The 25,376-nt window shown below is 43.9% G+C and overlaps 1 protein-coding gene across 4 annotated transcripts in view; it reads right to left on the reverse strand.

Annotated features, from left to right (window-relative positions):
- Positions 1-4,620: 4,620 nt before the first annotated feature.
- LOC141147124 (histamine N-methyltransferase B-like) overlaps positions 4,621-25,376 on the reverse strand; it is a 29,294-nt gene continuing 8,538 nt past the window's right edge. For all 4 annotated transcript variants that reach the window (XM_073634249.1, XM_073634251.1, XM_073634250.1 and 1 more), the window contains 5 exons: positions 19,555-19,607; positions 8,880-8,987; positions 8,645-8,775; positions 7,360-7,453; positions 4,621-5,447 (listed from right to left, as the gene is read on the reverse strand). In XM_073634249.1, the coding sequence (XP_073490350.1) occupies positions 5,086-5,447; positions 7,360-7,453; positions 8,645-8,775; positions 8,880-8,987; positions 19,555-19,607 (748 nt within the window). In that variant the 3' untranslated portion in view covers positions 4,621-5,085. The remainder of the gene's footprint in view (positions 5,448-7,359; positions 7,454-8,644; positions 8,776-8,879; positions 8,988-19,554; positions 19,608-25,376) is intronic.

Raw genomic sequence — 25,376 nt, forward strand, 5'->3', positions numbered from 1 at the left:
AGTGGGTTATCTGTTTATACATAGTCAGATTTAGCCTCTGTTCCAGCTTGGCTGTGTTGCATGTAGTTTCACACTGTGCCTGTGGGTGTCGCTGTCGCCATGGGTCAGTGTTGGAAAGGCAACACATTGAAGTGTATGGGTGCTCCTCTGTCCCGGAGATAACTTGGTGGAGGTGGTCCTCCGAGTTGCATTCTGGGAGAGGGTATTTATGGGACAGACGCCATATTTTAGGGTTCGTTTTGTTCCGCCTGCTGGCCCTCCTGGCCGACAGGTATGTGCTAGGAGTACTACCTTGTGGTCCTCCGTCCGGGAGGCCCACGTCGCTGCAGCGTGTGGGTGGGCCCAGAAGCCTGTCTGGGGCCTACCACAGCGGCAGAGGAATGGTCCTGGGCTGTCTGTCCTAGAGGGAAGAAGCTGGAAAACTCAGAAGATCCCAGGGGAAGACCCGTCATGGAAGGATCATGCAGAGTGCTGGTCTGGAGAGGGGCCTGGTGACTCAGTTGGAGGACGTATCCTAAAGTAATCCTATCGCATAGTACTGCCGGGTCGGCTTAAAAGGTTCTAGTGCTGTGTTTTCTGTCCATCGTAAACCAATACATCCTGGGGCAGAGGATCGTACGGGTTTTATTCCAATCAAGTCTGTGGCAGAGACTTTTGTTCGTGCTGCGTACTGGCTGCTAGGTTAGTGAGAGAAACCTATCGAGGCGGGCAAAGATTCAACTATAGAGAGAGTACATTCATCTACAAGCTCTCAATTCCTAATACTACACCAAGAAAAGGTATTTGAACTTCCCTGCAACTTTCCTTCTACCTCTTTCATGCTACTTCCTTCAATTTACGTTTATTAAAGCATTGGAAAAGATACTCAAGTGTCCGGTGCCTAAATTGTCTGGTATTAAACTCAACGGGACCCTAGACCCAGTTCTGGTGAAATAGAGGTGGTGAAGGTGACGGTAACAGGCCGCTTTAAACCAGCAGCTCCAACGAGTTATTACATATATACACTGTTTATATCATCTTATGTAAGGGAGCGCTGACTAGCTTACTTCTAGTTGGTGAATCGTTTGCATGTTTCTACAGCTTCATTCCCTCATTGGCTGGATTATGGCAGTAATTCTCTCCCTCACTGGTGAAGGATGATGGTCAGTGTTTCCGCCATCGATGGACTGACAACTCACTAATCAGGCCTGAGAGGGACCATCACCATGGAATGGGGCGAGTCCTTTCTCTACATTTTAAAATTTAGAATTTAAAACCACTTTAGCTGCAAAGGCAGTGGAGGAGTGGTGTGGTCACAATGCAACAAAAATTATTGTGTTTGGTACCCACCGACTGATTCAAACATCTGAATGGGATCTCCCCCAACATAACACTTCCTCACTGCATGTCAAACACTTTGAAAAGCTATTCTCTGTATCGCTCTTCAGAAGGTGAAGCTTATTTAAACTAGCCCTATTAGTGGCTGCATCTGATTGGATGAACCTACTATTTGCCCAACAACTTTCTGTCTGCCACCTTCCATTTTTAAATTGAGGGATGTTGGGTGGGAGGTTTGGTGAGAAGACCAACCCCTGTAGTAAACTTTGAACAGTTCATCAGGAGGTGGCAGAAATTAGTCAGCTTAACAGCAGCCTGGACTACGGGGAAAAGACAGAAGATCTCATTCTTCCTTATTTAATCCAAAAGAACAAAAAAAAAAGTCTCGATATCTACTTTAACCCCTTTGCTGCCAGAAATGACAGCAGGAGGTTTCACACACAATCTGGTGGCTGCAGCCCCTGGGATTGTGTGTAAAACTGTCAAGCAGACTCCTGCCTGTCAGGTAAAAGTATTTGGGTGGCTGCCCGATTGTTTCCACACACCCCCTGGTAACAGTGCCCCTGCCATGTATTCCAGGCTCCGCTTTCCCATCTGCGGGCCCAAGACCGACACAGCATGTGACGGTACGTCCGCTCTCCTCCTTTCTTGTTGTTGACACTGTAAGCAACGTGTTTGATGTCACTTCTGGGTCACCCTGTCACTTTTAGATCCTGCAACGTTCCATTAAAGAGAACCTGTTACCAAAAAAAATCACCACATAGGGGACGAAGAGGCCCCTATGAAAAAAATAAATAAATAAATAAAAGTTAAGCAAATACTTTTTTTTCACAATTAAAAGTTACTCAAGAACATAAAATCCCCCCCCCCCCCCCCAAAAAAAAACAACATTTTAGGCCCCCTCATCCCCAAATGTAAAAGCATATGTCGGGGAGCCTACACATGAAAATGCAGATGACATATCACCGCGCATGCCGAGATGAGAGCAATAATTTTAGCACAAGATCTCCTCTGTAACACGAAACTGATGAGCTATATACAGTGGGGAAAATTAGTTGATCCCCTGCAAATTTTGTAAGTTTGCCCACTTACAAAGAAATGAAGGGTCTATAATTTTTTTATCATAGGTGTATCTTAAATGATAGAGACAAAATATCAACCAGGAAAAAAAAAAAAACAAACAAAAAAAAACCCACACATGATACAAATTAAGTTGCAGTTCATTAAGTAAAACAAGAATTTGATCCCCTGCCAACCAACAATAATTCTGTGGTACACTACACAGATTAGTAATGTCTATGTAAGAAGGTGCCCCTAACGACACCTGTCCACAGAATCTCTTTCATTCAAACCTCACAAAACCAAAAGAACTGTCAAATGACATCAGGGACAAGGCTGGAATAAGCTACAAGACCATCAGCAAGGAGGAGACCATTTTTGGAGCGATTATTCACAAAAGGGAAGAAATCCAAAATAACCAATCGCCCTCGGTCTAGAGCTCCATGAAATTTCTATGGGGTAAGGATGATCATGAGAAAAGTGAGGGATCAGCCAAGAACTACACAGGAAGAGCTTTTGAATGATCTCAAGGTAGTTTGGACCAGTCACCAAACAAACTATTGGTAACACAATACGCCGCCATGGATTAAAATCTCTGCAGCGCCCGCAAGGTCCCCCTCCTCAAGAAGGCACATATACAGGCCCATCTGAAGATTGACCAAAAAAAAAAAAAAACACAACCCCACACACCTAAAGGCCCGTACACACTATACGAAAATTGGATGGAAAAATTTGTACAAGAAGCTGCCAATTTTTGGACCGTCATTACGGTGCTTTCGACAGCCGATTTCGCTTTTTCGTCAGACAAAAGCTGGGATGTGCAGACTATAAAAATTTTGTTGGATGTGAACTCAAAGTCCGATTTTCGTTTCATTAGTACAGTTTTCATTCGAAAAAATAAATAAATCATAAGAGCAAGACTACGCATGCTCAGAAACTAAAGAATACATACAAAAACTATTCAACACATTACATCACCTCTGATGTTTTATTCTGTTGCACAAAAATTTTCGTATTGTGAGAAACCTCTTCACTTTCAACATGCGAGTACCGTGCCGCCACAAAAAAAAAAAAAGACGCTCGGTCTTCCAAAAATCGAAGCATGTGTACGAGGCCTAAACGATTCAGAGAAGGATTGGGAGAAGAAAGTGCTGTGGTCAGATGAGACCAAAATTGAGCTCTTTGGCATTAACTCAACCCGTTGTGTTTGGAGGAAGAAAAATGCTAACTATGACCCCAAGAACACCATCCCTACAGTCAACCACGGAGGTGGAAACACAATGCTTTGGGTCTCTCTGCTAAAGGTACAGGCTGACTTTGCCACAACGTGGAGTCAATGGACGGGGTCATGTAAAATCTTGGAGAACCTTCTTCCCTCAACCAGAACACTGAAGACGGGTTGTGGATGGGTCTTCCAGCTAGAGTTGCCACCTCATCTCTTTAAACTCGAACACATTACGCAGGTTCTGAGGCTAACTGAATGCAGGTAAGGCACTAAGTGAGTTTAATTACCACCTTAATCAGCCACAGAACCTGTGTAATTAATATGTGTTCAGGTTTAAAAGGGATGAGGCGGCAACTCTACTTCCAGCAAGACTATGATCCAAAACATACCGCCAAGGCAACAAAGAAGTGGTTCAAGAAGAAGCACATTAAAAAGGTCCTGGAGTGGCCTAGCCAGTTTTCAGACCTTAATCCCATAGAAAATATGTGGAGGGAGCTGAAGGTTCGAGTTACCAAACATCAGCCTCGAAACCTTAATGACTTGGAGAGGATCTACAAAGAGTGGGACAAAATACCTCCTAAGATGTGTGCAAACCTGGCGGCCAACTACAAGAAACGTCTGACCTCTGTCAACAAGGGTTTTGCTACCAAGTCATATTTTGTGAAGGGGTCAAATACTTATTTCACGCATTAAACTGCAAGTCAATGTATAACTTTTTTAAAATACGTTTTTCTGGATTTTTGTTATTCTGTCTCTCACTGTTAAAATAAACCTACCATTGAAATTATAAGACTGATCATTTCCTTCAGTGGGCAAATGTACAAAATCAGCAGGGGATCAAATACTCTCCTCCCCCCCCCCCCCCCAACACTGTATACCCATACATGGGGTGCTCCTTTGAAGTTGGCTTTTGTCAATTACAAAGATCTCAGATTTAAGTAATCTTATTAATTTTACTTGTTACACCTAGTTTAATTTAATACACACTAAGGAGTCTATATTTATAATGTTTATTGTGCGCATGTGACAAACAGAATGAAAAATCACCATATTTTCTCTAATATATGTAGTTCCCATATCATCAGCGCCGCCTAGTGGCTGTAATGCATTTTTCCTAATTGAGGTTTTTATGGGAAAAAAACCTCATTGTGACCACTAGGAACTACATTAGAGAAAACATGGTAGTTTTCATTCAAAGTGTGCAAGTGTTTATTACAACTGCACAAATATTTTATACATTTATGATTGAACAAGAAAAACTATCCATATTCCCATCCAACCCTGCTACAATCTCTTGACGTACTAAATGCAGGGTAATTATTAGAAGAACATTTGCACAGAATGACCAATAAAAGGCTTACAGTGCCACAGAGGTACTGGGAAAGTTGCACACAATCTGACAAAGAAAATCCTATTGATCTCAAAAATATATATATATTTTTTTTTTAATATGGAGTCTCTCTTAATTGAAATAGAGAAGGACATCATGGTTGGGGTGATGCCTCTTTGTTCTCAACCACAATCACACGAACATTGTTATGGACAATGACTTTGCCGTCCCGTATAGAGCTGCACCCAGAGCTCTTCAGGTCCTCCATGACCGCATCTCTAAGGTCAGCTGGGGCATTTTTCTTAAAATCACAGATTTCCGTTAAGAAGTCCAGAAGCAGCTCCCCATTCCGGTTCCCTTCCACAAAACACTCTGAGATGTCCATAACCGTTTGGAGGTCGTAACTCTGGTACTTGGCGCCCATTGAACTCAACATTTCTGTGATGTACAGGCACCTATCATTCAGAGGCAAGCGGGAGCTGTATTTCTTCCACAGCGTAGACCACCCGCTGGTCCCTGTTAGTGAAAGTGAAACCAAGTTTATACTTTTTAAAGCAAATATTTTATACTCATAAATGGATACTAGACAAAGTGGACAAAATGAATGAAGGGCCAATCTACCCATAAATGATAATTTCTGATTTGGATAGATGGTGGGTTAAATGCCTCAAGAACATCAACATACTGTATCTCTAAACCACGGGTAGGCAACCTTTGGGAGGCGAAGATCTACCCAAACAACATGAAAGATCAAAGATTGCCGGGGTTTGGCACCCTCATTTTTTAAAGAAAGTAACTAGCAAGGCCTAACTAAATAGGAAAATATAATAAATCAAATATCACTGTAAAATTAATTATCTTAGCCCACCTTAGAAGTACACAGTGAAAATAAAGATAGGGATAGAAGAGGCAGGAAGCTGGCAGCACTGCAGGGGGAGGGGGGGGCATGGGGAGCACACAGGGCATCGGCCAGCCAGAATAGGGAGCAATAGTGACAGGAGGGGTGGCATATACCGATACCCTTTCCTCTGCAGGCGCTGAATGCCAGCAGGAAGGGAGAGGGGGCTTTCAATGGCTGCAGGAGTAAAGATAGATAGGTTCTAGTAAATGCTGCCCCTCCTGTCCTGGTTCTAGGTGTTGGCATGGAAGGATCGCGGTCTAACCATACCTGCCTACAATCAACCGGTAGATCGCAATCAACGGGTTTCCAACCCCCTCTAAACTCTCACAACAAAATGGTGGTGGCTTTAAACCTCAACTCCAGTAATTGAATACAATTTACCCTTGCCCTTTACCCAATTTACTCTCGCAGTGCAAGGGTTAGATGCCCAATAGGTGTAGTAGTAGAGGAATAAGCTGTAAAAATTACTATGTACCTCACCTTGGGAGGCTTCAGCGCTGTCCTATTCTCTGACACTCTGGGCTGCAGGCCGTCCCTTGCCATCATTGGCCCTGCGTTGTACTTGATGACTTCAGCATGCAACCGCCGGCCAGAGAGTCTTAAGCCCCGTACACACTATTAGATTTTCGTCTTTAGATTTACCAAAACCATGTAGTGCAAGGGCCTGCCTGATTGCATACAAATTGAAACTCTTAAGGTTTGACCTCATATTATATGATTTTGGTAAATCTGAAGACAAAAATCTGCAGAAAATCTAATAGTGTGTATGGGGCCTTAGAGAAGAGACTTTGGATGACCAACTACACAGATGGAGGGAACCTGCCAGAGTAAGAAATAAGGTGAATATAACCTTTTTTCTGAACCTTCAAACTAAACAAAGGGCCAGTTTACTGCCTTTCAGACTTTGGCCAATGGGAGTGGAAAATGTCCTGTCAGTGGGAGTAAACAATGCCCCATCTTTGGTATTGGGGGGGTGGGGAGGGAATATTGGCCCATTGTTGGTGCCAATAGCAAGAATTATGCCGTATTGTTGATTTCAGAGGAAGGAATAGTACTTCAGGGGGCCAGATAATGATAAGCAATCGACCACATCAGGCCGCAGTTTGGGGACTGCTGCCCCAAACCTAATGAGTTGGGCTCTAATGCAAATGGAACATTTCCTCCCATTTAGTCTCTAACCCAAAACACTAAAAACCTAGGCTCCTCCTTATCCCAACCTAAAGTTTAGCCATTAACCTGAGCATAACACTTGACCCTTAACTTCACACCAACCTTATATATTATAGGGTATCATAACCCAAGATAAAAAAAAAAAAAAAGTGTAAAAATTTCAATGTTCAGATAGTGATAGTTGGACTATACTATATGTGCAATTGGCCACTTAATTCAAAGGTTGCTCAGATAGTTGGACTGTCGATGTCCAGTTGCCCACTTTTAATGCCAAGGTTGTTAAGGTAGCCAGACTATCCATGTCCAGCTGGGTATGTCTCTATCCTCACAAACAAGCGTGTTTTGCTCATATCTTACCAGCTACAAGGATTATGAGAAGTTTTCCTTCTGCTGAAAGCAAGCTGGTGAAGAATTTTAAAGTGGCAGGAATATCCTCGACATAGTACAGCATCTGTAATTACACAAGACATTTTTATAATGCAATGGTGTACAGTGGGGTTCCCAATTTCTCTCTGAATGGTCCCAAAGAACACCTCATTCAATAGGTAGACTACTGTAGTCTATAGAAAACAAAAACACAAAATTCCCAGATCACTTACCAGCCAGCAACAAACCAAATTGACCCCGTCTAATAGTTCACGTTTAAACCAAGTCGTTTAGTTTGCACACATTTGCAAATTTATGTGTCAGGAGCTCCGGCCAAGTCATGGCATCCCATTGTACTGCAGTCCTAACTATAAATTTGAGCACATATATAATAATGGATAGATTAAGAGCAGATATAGCCTAGAGGGAGCCCACTCCTCAAAGGTATAGGGACGCATAGCAATAGCACAATGGTAGCTGAAGATATCCAGTGCGTCCCCTCACCAATTACAAACAAATGGCAACCATCCCAACCTATAACTTTCCTTTGCAGCAAGGAACACATGGAAGGGTGGCGCATTTTGAAAAACGACAAAGTCTTCAGGGATATTTAGTGGACTCTGTTGTTCATGTTTAAAACACAAATGTAGCTTACTTTTTCAGCAGCTAAAATTATATGCAATTCTCAACAACATTTGGGGCACTTTTATGTGGGCAGCCAGAGGAGAGGACAGTAAAAAACAGGTGGTTGAGCCATGGTTTTACCACCCCCTGACCACCCAGCTAAATTTACTATTGCAGCTGGACAGGGTTGTGCAGACGCCATGGCCGTGATGGCAGCTGCAGTTGTGGCAATTTTAACTCGGCCTGCCAGAAGTTGGACAGGTGGCACTGCCTGTCAAATGCTTCCACTAAGGCCAAAGAATTGGCTGGAGGCTGTGGCAGTAATTTAATACAAAAATCATTTGACATTTCGGGAGGTGGCAGAATCTGTGAGCCCAGGTTGCTGTGATGCACACTCCCAGGTGGGTGTGTCCACGACAGCCTAGACTGAGGAAGTTGAATGACAGTGGCCATCCCCTAACCAAGAACAGCAGCACCATCTAGTGGAGGAATGGATTTTCTGCAGGACAGTGTCAGACTGAAGGAGAGTATTGCAGTGAGAGCTGCTTTCCAATTTTTACTACTGCTGGGCTTTTTTCAAACTGGGAGTTATTACCATCAGTTATTTTATTTTGACTTATGGATCTAGTTCATAGTTAAACACAGCACCAACCTGTATCATATGAATGAAATCATACTTTGTATCATGTTTCTCCCCCTTCACTTGCACCTCAAACTCTGTAGAAGTCTTTTTGTTCCAGTGGAAGGTTATATGGTCCAGGCCAGGTGTCTTGGCAACACGCTCTGCAGACACAGAACACAATGTGATGGGATTTATCTTCAAAATGAACCTTGAAAAGAATGAAGAAACTTAGTACTGCTTTATGGCGGGCAGATAGCAGGCTCACCTTTGTAGCGCAACAACTGTTCAGGGTTGGGCTCAACAATAGTGTTATTAATGGAGACCCCAGGATATCTGTCATGAATCTTGGAGAGCATTTGCAAGTCTACTTCACCTGGAGGAAAAAAAAAGTTTTATTTTTCCTAGTACTCCATAAAACAAGTCAAAATATTCTAGTTTGTTTTATTCTGTAGAGCTTAAGGTGTCAAAAAGCTCCAACAATGAACATTTTATTTGCTCCCTTTCGGCCGGTTAACCACAAATAGAGCTTTTTTTTTTGCACTATAAAAACATAAAAAAAAAAAAAAAAAAGATAATTTTGACTGCTATAAAGCATACCCAATAAGAAAAATTGAAAAATAAAATATTTGTTCATAAAATTTAGGCCAATATGAATTCTGCTACATATTTTTTGTAAAAAAACCTTAGACGTGACGGTATTTTTACAAGCCTTTCAGGACAGCACCTTGGAGCGTAGCTCCCTCCCCACAGGAAACACTACGTGATAACGCCCCTTTAAAAGCAGCTGCTTCCACCATGCCATCAGTTGTTACCGAGAATTCCTCCAACATGTTGGAAGATATAAGCAGACAATTACCAAACCCAAGGATTATATTTTACATATGATAACCTAGGGAGGGAAATAGGCTGCTGTCCTGAAAGGCTCGTAGAAATACAGTCACTGGTAAGTCCAACTAAGGTGTTCTCCCTTCGCCTTTCAGGACAGCAACTTGGAGACGATAACCGAGAACTTACTTAAGGGTGGGACCACTGCCTGTAAAATCATTTGGGAAAACTAATAAGAGGTCTAGGCCCAATTTTTGCCATAGCTCTAAAGAACCTGACTATCAAGGGTTGACAGGTTTTTTTTCCCCCCAAAAAACTGATAAAGCAGCCACCTGTGTCTTGAGAGTACTTGATGCTAAACCTTTCTCCAGTCCCTCCTGGAGAAATTCTAAAACTGAAATAGCGCTAAGGAAATTAAAGTTCTTGCTGGAACACCAGGAATTGTAACACTTACAGACTTTGTAGAAGTAGATAGCCCTGGTGACCTTCTTCCTACTTGCTAGAAGAGTGTTGATAAGCTTTTCTGATAGTCCTTTTTTTCTCAAAATTTCTTCCTCAGAAACCAGGCTGTTAGGGTCAGATTCTCCATCCAGATCCAGCTTACCTCAGTCTGACACATAAGGTCCACCCTAACAGGCAATCTCTAGGGAGATTTTGCTGAGAGATTCATTAGGGTGGATATTTGTTGACTGCGCTCTGAATTTTGCGAATACCCTTAGTATTAGTTGAAACGGGGGAAAAGTGTAAGACAAAAAGGTAAGTCTGTGGGCCAATGCATCCACTCTGAGGGCTTGATCCTGCCTCTGCAAACCAAAGAAATGCAAAAACATCAGCCCTCTTCTCTCTTCAAAAGAGGTCCACCTGAGGAAAACCCCAACTTTTGGAGATCATCTCCAACAACTCCTGGTTTAGAGACCACTCCACTTCTCTTATTTCCCTCCTGCTGAGGAGATCTGCTAGGGTGTTTTCCATGCCCTTCAATTGGATTGCGGACAGAGAGGCTATATTGTTCTCCGCCCAGCTCAGGGTTTGATGAGCTAATTCCATCAGGGTCTTGCTCCTTGTGCCCCCCTGCTTTGTTTAGGTATAATACCGCCGTTATGGTGTCCGACAACACCTGGACATGCTGTTCCTCTAGAACCTGTTAGAAGGAAACGAGGCGTAGGTGGATAGCCTTTAATTCCCTCTAATTTGAGGACCTTCTTGCCTCTGGCTTGGACCAAACCCCCCCCTCCCCCGAGTTGTCTGTTCCTCGAGGCGAGCTCCCCACCCCCATGCGCTCGCATCTGTTAACCTCCGAGTTACTCAAAAAGTTCATGGAAATCCTTTTGAGGCGTTTTTCTGATCTCCACCAAAGTGATATACTTGCTCTTGACCCTATGCTGAACTTCTTTTCCAGGAGGTTCCTGGTATGACCAATTCAGTAGAATGTCTGCCTGCACAGGTCAAGCATGAAGCCTGGCCCACTGTACTGTTGGGATTTCTGCTGTCAACAGGCCTAGAACAGACAGCTTGTCTTACAGAAACCTCTGTGTTGGTTTGAAGTGTTTTCAGAGCTAACTGCATTTTCTCCACCTTCTCCTGAGGGAGGAAGACTCTTTGTTCTATTGAATCTATTTCGTACCCCAGAAACCTTACGCGTTGAGACAGTACCAGATTTGATTTCTGAAGGTTCAGAAGCCAAACCAAACCTTTTAGATGTACTTGGGTTACTTGCAGATGGACCTCTACTTGATCTTTTGAGTCGGCGAACAGTAGTAAGTCGTCCAAGTAAGCTACTATTGGAATCCCATTCAGTCTCGGACTCCAAAGCTTCTGCCATCACTTTCATGAATACTCTGGGAGAGGAGGAAAGGCTGAAGGGCAGAGCCCTGAACTGCAGATGCCAAATCCCCCCCCAGGATTGACTGCTAGTCGCAGGAATTTCTGTGATGAGGGTGTGATTGGTATATGGAGATGGCATCTATCGACCTGGGGGATGCCTATGTAGAATCTGAGTAAATGCCTCACAGAATATGGTATCCATCTGGAATATTTTTGTACTTTATGGATCGGTTCAGAATTTTCAAATTGAGAATCAGACAAAATTTTCCTGATCAGAAAGATGTGGGAGTAAAAACCCTGCCCCTCTTGATTTTTCAGGACTTGGGAAAAGACACCCTGTTGCATCAAATTCTCCTAAAAGGACACTTCATAGTCAGGGCTTCTCCTGATCCCTTGGAAGGTTTGTAATGTAAAACTGACATGGGGGAATCTGAAAATTCTAGTCGATTAATCCCTGATTGATGAAAATCAAAACAAACTGACTTTGTTGCTTTTACCCAAAGCTGGCAGGAAGTCCTGTAACCTCCCACCTACTGGGAGACTGTCATTGCTTTTTTGGGGGTTTGCTCAGGGGGTCTAAAGAGCACCCCTCTGCCTCTCCCTCTGAGGGTTCCAGGGCCTTTTCTGTGTTTGGTCCCTTTCTTTATTGGTTTGCTGAAAAGGATGAAAATTCTTACTTTGCTGCACCACTTTCTTTTTCTGTGGAAAAGCTTTTTTATCCGTCGTCCTATCAAGGACCGTCTCTAATTCTAGCCCAACCATCAGGTCTTCTGTAAAAGGAATTCCGCACAGATTCACCTTTGATGCAGAGTCCCCTGACCAGGTTTTCAGCCAAAGGGCCCTCCTGGCTGAGTTAACTAGCGCTGAGGATCTGGCCGACATCCTAATGGATTCTTCTGAGGCATCCGCCATGTATTTGACCGTTCTCAGATAGGTAGGGAAGGACTAACAAATCTTTCTAGATGTGCCTGCTACCACATGGCCTTTAAGTTGTTCTAGCCAACACTCCCATGTTTCTAGCTACAACTGTAGCGGCCATTGCCGGCTTAAGTTTAGATAAGGATGAGTCCCAAGCTTTCTTTAATAGCCCATCTGCTCTCTTGTCCATGGCGTCTTTAAGTACGCCCATATCCTCAAATGCCAGGTCAGTACGTCTAGACACTTGTGAAAAGGCGGCACCAATTTTTTTTTTTATTCCAAACTAACGCTTAGTCTTCCTCCAAAAGGAAACCTTTTAAAGGGCTCTAGGAAAAAAATTAAAAAATATAAAAAAAACCCCCCACACAACGCACTGTCCTTTTTTTTGGATCTTTCCATTCCTTTTTAATTGTATCGGTCAGAACTTTGTGGACAGTAATGACTATGTCTAGCCTCCTCCAGCCCCTGATACATTTTATCACGTAATAATTGCTGGGTTTTTTCTTCTTGAAACTTAAGTAGGTCGCCCAACTCTTCAAGCGTTAGTTTGTATCTAGACGATCTCGTCTCCTCTTCCTCAGAATCAATGGAGGGGGGGGATGGTATACTTTCCTTCTCTTCCTCTGATTCACTTTCAATTGGTCTGGAAGTGGTTGGAGGAAGACTGGACTGGGAGCTCTGTTCCTGGCTGGAACTCTGGTCTTGTTTTTTTCATAAGGGAACGCACTGTCCCTAGGGTCTCTAAGAGCATTTTCTTCCCGTTCTCTCTGACTTGGCGGTGGTATCACAAAAAAACCCCACACACACACACACCACACACAACCCACCAGTGAAACAGAAAAGGAAAGAGGCGCCACTGTACCTCTCCTACCTGGGCCTGGCCAGGAACCTGGGCGCCTGCATCCACCATAGCTGCTGACAACTCAGCCTCCTCCATCGCAAATGCCACAGCAGCCGCCTGTAGGCTTTAAATGTCTCCTTCTGCTGTGATAGAGCGGAAGGAAGTCCAGGCCAGAAGACCCGCCTCTTCCTCCTGCGTTCCAGCAGCCAAAACCAATTGCTGCTACGCTCCGCTGGAAGTCTCCACCCGCCGACATGTTGAGACCTGGCATGGATGCTCACAATAAGCACACTCGCGGCCCCCGAGCACTCTGGGCGGACGACCTCCGACAGACCCTTTCTCCTGTAAGCCGGCGAAGGAAGGGGCACTGGAGCACCCCCCTCTCGTGCGGGAAGGAGCTGGGCTGGAATAAACAAAAAAGGTACTGCCAAAACCCCCTCCTTAGAGAGCGCAGCCTATCTGGTTCACCAAGCACTGCTTTCATGGCAGAGGAAACACAAACTGATACCATGGTGGAAGCAGCTTCTTTTAAAGGGGCGTTATCACTCAGTGTTTCCTGTGATGGGGTGGAGCTACGCGCTCTCCAAGGTGCTATCCTGAAAGGCGAAGGGAGAAAAATCCCAATAAATATTGGTTTGCACAAAGGTTATGTGTACAAACTATGGGATATTTAAATTTTATTTATTTATTTTTTTTTACTAGTAATGGCGGCGATCAGCAGCTTATAGCGGGACTGCAATATTGCGGCAGAGGAATTGGACACTGACACTTTTTGGGGACCACTAACACCAACACAATGATCAGTGCTAAAGAATATGCACTGCCACTGTACTGATACTGGCTGGGAAGGGGTCAAGATCAGGGCGATCAAAGGATTAACCATGCACCTGGTGTTTTCTTACAGTGGGGGGGGGATGGATCAGTGCCCCTCAGTACAGCAGGATGCCTTCTGTACTGACAGAACAGCGATCTGCCTTGTTTACATAGGCAGATCACCATTCGCCCTCTAACGAAGGATCGGCAGGTGCCAGCGGACATCACAGCGGGAGTGGGCCACCAGCAGTGCACATACGTGCCTCAGAACACATACTAGGTACGTGATCTGGTGCAGAGCGACCGCCCTGCCGCAGTATATGTACAGTAAGCGGTCCGCAAGCGGTTAAATAAGTAGCGTCAACACACGCAAGGGCTGCCGATTTTGTCCCAGGTTCTTTCCCACAAGTGTAGTGGCAGCCAGGCAAACAGCAACATTCACTTCTCTGGCTCAGTAAACAGTCCAGGGGTTGCTTTTTTCAAAGTTTATTGCAGGTTAACTTGGATGGGGATTAGGGGAGCTGTGGGATACTCCAGAACACTGAACAGTAAATAGGAGGATACTCTTCACGTTGCAGCTACTCCCTAAACAATCCCTTCAGCAAAAGGACAGAGAACGGAAAGCTCTGGGACACCATTGGTAATGTTCCAGGCCAGGCAAGCCTTAGTATTAGTGCACCAGGGGTTAACAGCAGCAACAGTCTCTAGGATCCTTTACTCAGGTCTGTACTTGGATGCCTCCCTACAGACTCAGGCAGACAATTTACTCAGTGAATCTTCCAGGACGGATCCCATAGCTTAGCTTTATGGAATTTGCAGCAGGTTAGGCCCCCCAGCTGGGACCTCAATGAGCACAAGAACTTTCACCTGAGCTGCCTAGAACGGCAACAGTCCTGGCTTGGATCCTCTCCTCCGGGAAAAGAACTTTGCTGTATAAAGCTCCAAACTATTTATACACTCTCCCAGCCACTATCTGGGCATCCTCCCCCAGGGATCGACTGGAGCCACATATATATTCAGGCTGCTCATTTGACTCCCACCCACTACATTAGAAGATAGGGGGAAGCAATCACACCTGCAGCGCCCAGAGCAGCCCAAAATAATCACAAGCTGCTCCACAGATTACACAAGAGCCATAAGAACTACATTTACCTAACCTGCTAGCAACCTAACTAGGAGGGTGATAAAACTAGATCATTGAAAGAGATGCATTTCCATTAGATGTGTAACAAATACCCTTTAATCCTACAAGAAATCTAATGAGCTCTTAACTTCCTGTAGTGAGCTGGCAACGCTACACTGAAAGCGCAAACACTATTATCAGCCCTGCCTAGTTCAGCTCTTTGAATGACAGAATTCCTCCCCCTGTGTTATGGGGATAAGGAAAGGGAGAGGTATGAAAACACCTGTTGATACTTCCAGAAATTCAGCAGGCTCACTCGGAGTGCCTTCAGCCCTGCTCAGTTCACCCCTGTGGTCTACAGAACACATCCCCCAATGTTATGGAGATGAGACTCTGTCCTAGGGTGACAACGCTACTTCGTCATAATCTCAATACATGACCAGACATTGTCAACCTAGTACAGGAAGTACATTACTGGCAGAATCAATGGGTGAAAAAGGAATAGCCTTAAAAATTAGAAATAATGCAGTCATAAAATCTAAGGACTAGTAAGCTATAATATATAAGATTTGTGTTCTTTAGGTTTAGCCAAACCTTAATTGTAAAGCCGGGTTTTTTACCTTCATGCATATTAAAAAAAAAAAAAATTAAACACACCCTTCAATATGCAGCTTTCCCCAAAGCCCCCCTCCAATACTTACCTGAGCCCGATCACATTCCAGCGGTGTGCATGAGAGCGGCTGCTGTCCCGGCTCAATGCCTCTCATTGGCTGAGAGACTCAATTATAGCCAGTGTGGAGGGAGCTGGGCCATGCCTCGTTCTGTGTGTGTCTTATGAAGACACAGAGTGGGGCTCGGGAGTGAGCATACACAAGTGCCCCCATAGCAAGTGGCTTGCTATGGGGGCACTACTCCGTTATTCCTTTCTCTTCATAAAATTCACCAACCCAGCAAGCTGAAGAATGATGGAAAATCTGCCATGGGAAGACTGATACCTACAATTCAATCCTCACACTCAGTGCAGCCAATACTCTCATGTTGGCCATACATTTAAAGCTGACCACATACTGAAATTTGCTCAGCCAGTGGCCCAACTCCATTCGACAAAAGTCAAATGTAGACTTGTTGGAGGAACCTACTGGAAAATTTCCAAGCAGTGGCAGCTGCTGTTCTAGTCAAAGTACAATCAACCAATAGGTAGCATTTTCCATCTGCACCGTTTAGCCTGGATGAAGGAATGAGTTTGAAATCTAATAATGTATGGGCAGCTTTACGGTCCTCCCCCAGACAATGGCATCCCGGGGGGGGCAGAGGGGGCCCTGACTCCCCCCAACATTATGCTGTGCCCCACCATGTGCCCCCCCAATTTAAAAAAAAACAAAAAAAAAAAAACAAAAAAAAAAAAACACAATGTCTAAGAGGGAGAGCGTCCCCAGTCAGCTCCTGCGGGTGATTCCTCCCCCCTCCCTCTGCTTGCTGACACTGCATAATGCGAGCGCTCACACAACCACGGCCGTCCGATCTGCTCCTTCCCCTGCATCCTCATTGGCAGGGAGAAGAGCGAGTTGCAGGAAGGACTCCACCAGGACTCTCAGTTACTGAAAAAAAAAAACAGACTGATTTCTCCCGTCCTTAGGACAGGAGAACCAGTCTGTAAATTCCAAGAGATGCCAGAGCAGCGCTGTCAATAGCAGGGGCAGGACAGCAAGAGGAGGCTGGGAAACCCTACAGTGGCAGAACACCAGGGACCGGAGGCAAGACAACCTTTGCAACCCTGATAGTTCTCCCACCGCTTTGGATCCTTATATTTTCTTGGTATGCTGGTGACATATATCTCTTGTTTTCTGCCACCCTGGGGGGGCCCCAATACAGTAGGAAGGGAGCTCACTGCAGAACATGTGAAAGGGCCGTTGTGGGGTCGTAGTAAAGGGCCCCAGTATATCTCTATCTGCATTTTATAGTTGCCCCCTACTTTTGTCCCTGTCCCCCCATGTGCCCCCCCTAAATATGAAAGCTGGAGACGCCACTGCCCCCAGAGTCACAAAATATATATATATATATATATATATATATATATATATATATATATATATATATATATATATATATATATATATATATATATATATATATATAGAGAGAGAGAGAGAGAGAGAGAGAACCTTTAGATATAAAAGGAAAACGTACAGTCTAATTGTAACATGTGTGGCCAGCTTTAGCCATATGGCTCCTTGAGTTGAACCTCAGTAATAAAAAAAAACAAAAAACACACACACACACACACGACTTGTGAATGCTCCATTCCTTAGTACAAGAGGTGTTAGCTGGCAGTCCAAAGCAACCAATCAGCTGCCAATCCACAGACTATTCCTAAATTCACCTATTTACACAACAATGCCCCCCCCCCCCCCCCATTCTATATTTTATCTTTAGGATTTATCAGCTTTTACCTGTAGGACCTTCTCACACTTGGGAAAACCTGTGCTCCATTCTGCACAGCATCCAAGGCATGGAAGGGTTTACCTCCAAAAAAGGAAAGGTAAGGCTTTTGTTGGATCTGTCAAAAAGTGCATTTAAACTACAACACGTACCAATGAATAGGAAATCTGAACACAGCGCTGCCTTTTTCCATCTAATCTACACCCCCTGAAAGCTCCAGCACCCAAAAAAAAAAAAAAAATAATAATAATAATAAATTTTCTGAAATCTAGTACAGTTGTACTCATAAGTTTACATACCCTGGCAGAATTTATGATTTCTTGGCTATTTTTCAGAGAATATGGATAACAAAAAAAAAAAAAAAAAAAAACTTTATCCACTCATGGTTAGCGCTTGGCTGTAGCCATCATAAACTGCGTTTACTCTTTTTAAATCATAATAGCAACAGAAACTACCAAAATTCCCCTGATCAAGAGTTTACATACCCCCAATACTGTGTATTGCCGCCTTTAACATCAATGACAGCTTGAAGTCTTTTGTGGTATTTGTGGATGGGGCTCTTTATCTTCTCAGATGGTAAAGCTGCCCATTCCTCTGGGCAAAAAGCCTCCAGTTACTGTAAATTCTTGGGCTCTCTTGCATGAACTGCACGTTTGAGATCTCCCCAGAGTGGCTCAATGATATTGGAGGTCAGGAGACTGAGATGGCCACTCCAGAACCTTCACTTTATTCTGCTGTAGCCAATGACAGGGCAACTTGGCAATGTGTTTTGGATCATTTTCATGTCGGAATGTCCATATACATCCCATGTGCAGCTTCCTGGCTGATGAATGCAAATGTTCCTCCAGTATTTTTTAAAAACATACTGCATTCACCTTGCCATCAATTTTGACCAAATTTCCTGTGCCTTTGTAGCTCATACATCCAAAACATCAGCGATCCACCTCCATCTTTCACAGTAGGAATGATGTACCTTTCAAAGGCCTTGTTGACTCCTCTCCAAATGTAGCATTTATGGTTGTGGCCAAAAAGCTCAATTTTGGTCTCATCACTTAAAATGACTGTGCCAGAAGGTTTGAGGCTTGTCTCTGTGCTGTTTGGTGTATTGTATTGTAAGCGGGATACTTTGTGGCATTTTCATAGTAATGGCTTTCTTCTGGCCACTCCACCATGCAGCCCATGTTTCTTCAAGTGCCTCCTTATTGTGCATCTTGAAACAGCCACACCACATGTTTTCAGAGAGTCCTGTATTTCACCTGAAGTTATTTGTGGGTTTTTCTTTGCATCCTGAACAATTTTCCTTGCAGTTGTGGCCGAAATTTTAGTTGGTCTACTCGACCGTGGTTTGGTTTCAACAGAACCCCTCATTTTCCATTTCTTGATTAGAGTTTGAACACTGCTGATTGGCATTCTCAATTCCTTGGATATCTTTTTATATCCCTTTCCTGTTTTATACAGTTCAACTACCTTTTCCTGCAGATCCTTCGACAATTCTTTTGCTTTCCCCATGACTCAGAATCCAGAAACCTCAGTGCAGCACTGGATGAAAAATGCAAGGGTCTGTCAGGAGTCCAGAAACTCATTGACCTCCTATACACACACACACACGACAAACAGGTGAGGATGGTTACCTTTAATAGCCATTCAAACCTCGTTGTGTCAACTTCTGTGCATGTTATCAGGCCAAACTTTTGATCAGGGTCATGGAGGAAAAAGGAGGAGGAAAAAGGAGGAGGAAAAAGGAGGAAAGAAAGAAAGAAAGAAAGAAAGAAAGAAAGAAAGAAAGAAAGAAAGAAAGAAAGAAAGAAAGAAAGAAAGAAAGAAAGAAAGAAAGAAAGAAAGAAAGATGGTTGATTGATAATAAATGGCTTCAGCCCAACACTAAAATTGAGTGAAAGAATTTGTGTTATCATTCATATTCTCTAAAAAATGGCCAAGAAATCATAAAATTCTGCCAGGGTATGTAAACTTCTGAGCACAACTGTATGTACATAGGATTTTTTGAAGTTCTGAAATGGAGGATTTGGATGGCGGAGGATGAAGGTTAAGGCATGAAAAGGCACTTTAGATTGCCCATTACGTGCTCTCAGTGTGAATTTGTATTTCATAATGTTTGGATAAGTTTATTCTGTAATGTCTATGAATAGCTGATGTTACCTGAGCCACTTCCTACTCCGAGGACATTGATGACTGACTTCCCATCACCGATGCTGAGAAAGACATAACAAGAGAAATTCAAAGCATTAGAGATGAAATGGTCAGACCATACATTCACCAAGCGAGTGTTGAACAAAATCAGATGTACTTTTCACTGGCACAGTTTATCAATAAATAGAAAAATAACTGCCAAAAGACATCTACCTTGGTCCATTTATTGTATATCTTTATAGCTGCCATGTTTGAAAATCCCAATGACCCATGTTTTTGGTGGAGCTCAAACCTGCCCAACAAGCAAACTTTGTTCAAGGTTGAAGGTCACACATTCACCATTTCTTTGTATTTACACCTGACAAGAAGAAATGGAGGCCCTGCATGTCTGTTAATGTATTTCCACATATCTAAATGGAATGGGGGGGGGGGGGGGGTCTCATTCCTCCTGTAAAGCAGTTTTTTCTATTTCTCTCATTGCTGGCATTGTGTATCATTATCTTTTCCTTTAAAGACATGCATACTTGCGTAAGACAAAGTGCAATTATTATTCAATCTCATGCCCCACAATTCCCTTCACCTAAATGACTCCCTCAATAAATGCATGCTTACCTACAGCCCAAGGCCACAGGCTGACAAAGTTTATATCCTTTAGTCGTAATTCTCTGTGCAAGCCATGCCAGCTCATGTGATCCCTTATAGATTTATCTGGGGCCCATCTCCTCTCTAAGGAGTCCATGAAGATTGACTGTGCAGGTGCCGCCATCACACAAAAGATTTTACCGAAAAATTTAGACAAGTATGCATTGGGGAGGCAAAAAGGACATAGGTACACTATATAATAAAAAAAAAAAAAAAAAAAAAAAAAAAGTATCCTTTGACCCTTTTTAGCCATTGGGAGTCAGACCTTTAAGAGTTCCTAATGACAAAGGCATTACAGGGGATTCCCGATTAAGCGATTGGCTGTCAAAAGCAATCACATGATTTGGAGCCCATCTTACTGGCTCCAGATCAACAGTGACCTGGAGCTGTTGGTGACAGTGCAGTCACAGTGGGTGAAAATATACACCATGTTATCAAAAGTTTTGTGACACCTTCCTTTACACACAAATTAACTTTAATGGCATCTCAGTCTTAGTCCGTAGGGTTCAATATTGACCCACCCTTTGCCACTATAACAGCTTCAACTTTTCTGGAAAGGCTGTCCACAAGGTTTAGGAGTGTCTATGGGAAGGTTTGACCATTCTTCCAGAATTTGTGAGGTCAGGCACGGATGCTGGACGAGAAGGCCTGGTTCACAAGCTCCGCTCCAATTCATCCCAAAGGTGTTCTGTCAGGTTGAGGTCAGGACTCTGTGCAGGCCAGTCAAGTTCCTCCACCCCAAACTTGCTCATCCACTGGTGCGCAGTCATGTTGGAACAGGAAGGGGCCATCCCCAAACTGTTCCCACAAAGTTGGGAGCATGAAATTGTCCAAAATGTTTTGGTATGCTGATGCTTTAAGAGTTCCCTTCACTGGAACTAAGGGGCCAAACCCAACCCCTGAAAAACAACCCCACACCATAATCCCCCCTCCACCAAATGATTTGGACCAGTGCACAAAGCAAGGTCCATAATTGACATGGATGAGTGAGTTTGGGGTGGAGAAACTTGACTGGCCTGCACAGAGTCCTGACCTCAACCCGATAGAACACCCTTGGGATAAAGAAGAGCAGACACTTCGAGCCAGGCCTTCTCGTCCAACATCAGTGCCTGACCCTACAGATGCGCTTCTGGTCAAACATTCCCATAGACACACTCCTAAACTTTGTGGACAGCCTTCCCAGAAGCTGTTATAGCTGCAAAAAGGGTGGGCCAACTCAATATTGAACTCTACGTACACACAATCTTGTCTAGAGATTGTCAAGGGGCAGCACAGTGGTGTAGTGGTTAGCACATTCACCTAGCAGCAATAGGGTCGCTGGTTCATAATCCCGATCACGACACCATCTGCCTGGAGTTTGCATGTTCTCCCTGTGCCTGCGTGGGTTTCCTCCGGGTACTCTGGTTTCCTCCCACACTCCAAAGACATGCTGGTAGGTAAATTAGATCCTGTCGAAAAAAATTGGCCAAATATGTGTATGTTGTATGTTATGTGTTTGTAAGCGTGTCAGGACCCCATGGGGCAAGGACCGCGCTATACTGCAGATGGACACCGGCAGCAAAAAGCGCCCTGAGGCGATTTAGTTCGCATAGGTAGCGCTATACAAGTCACTCACTCATTCATTCATTCATAGAGATCAGGAGGGGTGAAACATCATCTCTGATCTCTTGACAAGATTGTGTGTGGGTAATCCCTCTGAAGATTATTTCATTTGACTGTGGCTTGCACCCATTTGTCCAAGCCAATTGGGATTTTGAATTCTTGCTGCTTTGTGCGTCATTTGATCTACTGCTTATAGGTAAATTTAGTGGGTTATGCATGTAGTTTCACACTGTGCCTGTGGGTGTCGTTGTCGCCATGGGTCGGTGTTGGAAAGGCAACACATTGAAGTGTATGAGTGCTCTTCTGTCCTGGAGATAACTCGGTCGAGGAGGTCCTCCGAGTTGCATTCTGGGAGAGGGTATTTATGGAACAGACGCCATGTTTTAGAGTTCGTTTTCGTTCCACCTGCTGGCCCTCCTGGCTGACAGGTATGCGCTAGGAGTACTACCTCGTGGTCCTCCGTCCGGGAGGCCCACGTCGCTGCGGCGTGTGGGTGGGCACAGAAGCCTGTCTGGGGCCTACCACGGCGGCAGAGGAAAGGTCCTGGGCTGCCTGTCCTACGGGAAGAAGCTGGACAACTGAGAAGATCCCAGGGGAGGACCCGTCATGGAAGGATCATGCGGAGTGCTGGTCTGGAGAGGGGCCTGGTGACTCAGTTGGAGGACGTATCCTAAATTAACCCTACCGCATAGTACTGCCGGGTCGGCTTAAAAGGTTCTAGTGCTGTGTTTGCTGTTCATCGTAAACCATTACATCCTGTGGCAGAGGATCGTACGGGTTTTATCCCAATCAAGTCTGTGGCAGAGAATTTTGTTCGTGCTACGTACTGGCTGCTAGGTTAGTGAGAGAAACCTATCCAGGCGGGCAAAGATTCAACTCTAAAAAGAGATAGTACATTCATCTACAAGCTTTCAATTCCTAATACTACACTAAGAAAAGGTATTTGAACTTCCCTGCAACTGTTCTTTTACCTCTTTCCTGCTACTTCCTTCAATTCATGTTTATTAAAGCATTGGAAAAGATACTCAAGTGTCCGGTGCCTACATTGTCTGGCATTAAACTCAACGGGACCCTAGACCCAGTTCTGGTGACGTAGAGGTAACGAAGGTGACGGTAACAGCCCGCTTTAAATCAGCAGCTCCACCGAGAGTTATTGCTACATATTGATAGCAACATATGCTTTTTATATTGTGTAAAATAAAGACAAAATTCTTTTAGACATATTGTAGGTTATTAGTATCTGTGTCTGTTATTGTGCACACGGGGGGGTATATCTAGAGTCCCAACACCCATTTATAAAACAGGTCCACAAAATACAATTAAAAGCAGGGAAAAAAAAACCCCCACCACATAAGCAATGAAGCGCATTGTTACAAGTATGATGGGACTTGTAGTTTTGCAACAGCTGGAGGGCTGTCAGTTTGAGACCCAATCCCCCTTCCCCTCCCTGGTTGTATATAGTTTATGCTAAGAGTGATTGATCTGTTGGCTCAATTATTTTACATTTATATTGTATCTTTTATTATTATTTTTTTTTATATAGCAGATAATATAGAGTGATGTTCGCTCTTTCTATATATTAATTTTCTTTTTTTGTTGGGCTACAAATGGAGTATCACACTCAGAGGGATGGGCTAGGGAGGGTTAAACCCGAATGGGTGGGTGGCGCCTAACATCTGTGGGAGGGGGCGGTGCCACTAATTGAGTGTGACAGACACAGGCACATACTTCCATTTATAGAGAGAGCAATTCGAGAGACTAACCATTGCCCGCTTAGGCTCTGAGGAAAGGGGTGCTCCCCCGAAACGCGTAAGCCATCGGCCATTTGCACCGGTCTGATCCTCTCGGCAACTGGTCCCGGGGTGCAGATCTTTAGAAACAGCGCTTTTGCGCCCTTTTGAAAGCTATCTTTACTAGCTCGTTTGTGAGTATATTTTTACTGTTTTTATGCTGCATTAAAGTTTATCAGTGGTAATGCACTAGGTCGGTGAGCCCTCTTTCTTTTCTGAGTTTGAGACCCCTGCCATATACTGTAAGCTCACTTATTTGGTTATCCACTGTCATAGTATATGGTCATGGTATAGGCATTGGGTGCTGAACTTGCCTGGGGAAGTGTTGAATTTACACCTGGCTAATGGAAGTGGATGTTAGAGTGCTGTATTCACAAACCAATCAAAAGGCTTCTAGACTACCTCTCACTTTTGCACTCCTTTCCTATAACCTGCCCCACCAGTTAGATTGATCCTACTATCCCATAGCTCCCAACTGTCCAATTTTGAGGGACTGTCCCTGATTTGGAACAAAGTCCCTCTGTCCATCTTTCCGCCTCATTTTGGTCTGATCTATAGAATTGTATCTAAAATGCAATTTAAAAAAAAAAAAAAAAAAAAAAAAAGGGGGGGGGGGGGAAGTGTTTCCCAGTGCTAAACCTTTCATCTAATTTCTAAATTGCTGAGCTTGTAAATACCAAAAGCCAGTATAAAAAGCACTTGTGGGTTCAACTAATCGTTTTCACATACTTTTGCTAATAGGTGTCGCTCGTTTCCATCTCAAAAAGTTGGGAGGTATGCTACCCTGTTTCCCACCCCCCTTCCCTGATAGTAGTTAAATGCACCCCACTGCCATAAAGCCATCTGCTTTCTCATCTATAAAATATAAAAACAAAACAAAAACAAAAAAAAAGCATAAAAAGTTAATGCCATGGCTGTTTGACATAAGAGTTGATTTTTTTCTACAGGCTGAAAAAGGTCTCCATCGGAACACAGGAGACCTTCCACATTCCACAGAGAAGGTGTGAAATTACCCTTATTGACCAAGAGTCAGCCAATATCTGGTTGGAAGGGGGAATAGGCCAAATTATTTTGGGAAAATATCCTTATGATCCCTTTCAGATCAATAACATTGGCAACAAGTCCCATTTTTACCAGTCAGGTGTCAACCCTATGCTCAATCAGAAATCCAAACACAGCAGCAGGTCCAAATGGGATTTGTACTAGGCACTATCTGAAGCACCACATTGAGAGGCCCTGCTAGAATTTTGGAAGTTCCTGGAAAAAAAAAGTCACTTTGGTAGATGTAAATGGTGACAGCCAGTTGATTGTGGATGTGGACAGAATCTTAGCTTGACTGTAGGAATGTGGATAATAGATATTAGCAATAGAGTGGCTAAGTGGTTAGCACTTGCACCTAGCAGCCGTAGAGTCGTTGGTTTGAATCCCAACCAAGACAATACCTGCTGGGAGTTTGTATGTTCTCCCTGTGCCTGCATGGGTTTCCTCCCACACTCCAACGCCATGTTGGCAGGTAAATTGGCCATGTATGTATGAGAGTTAGGGACCTTAGATTGTAAGCTCCTTAAGGTCAGGGACTGATGTGAATGTACAAATGTATATGTAAAGCGCTGTGTAAGAGCCCATGCGCCCCTTATGGACGTACCACCACTGATAAACACACAGTAATATATATATATATATATACACACACACACACTTTTCACCCAAAAATCAGCCTAAAAGAAACACTGCTGCCCCCCCCCCATCTTCTGGCATGCTGGGACTTGTAGTGTCCCAGTAGTTTAGAGACACTTT

This window comes from Aquarana catesbeiana, linkage group LG06, assembly GCF_042186555.1.
Source record: "Aquarana catesbeiana isolate 2022-GZ linkage group LG06, ASM4218655v1, whole genome shotgun sequence".
NCBI lineage: Eukaryota > Metazoa > Chordata > Amphibia > Anura > Ranidae > Aquarana > Aquarana catesbeiana.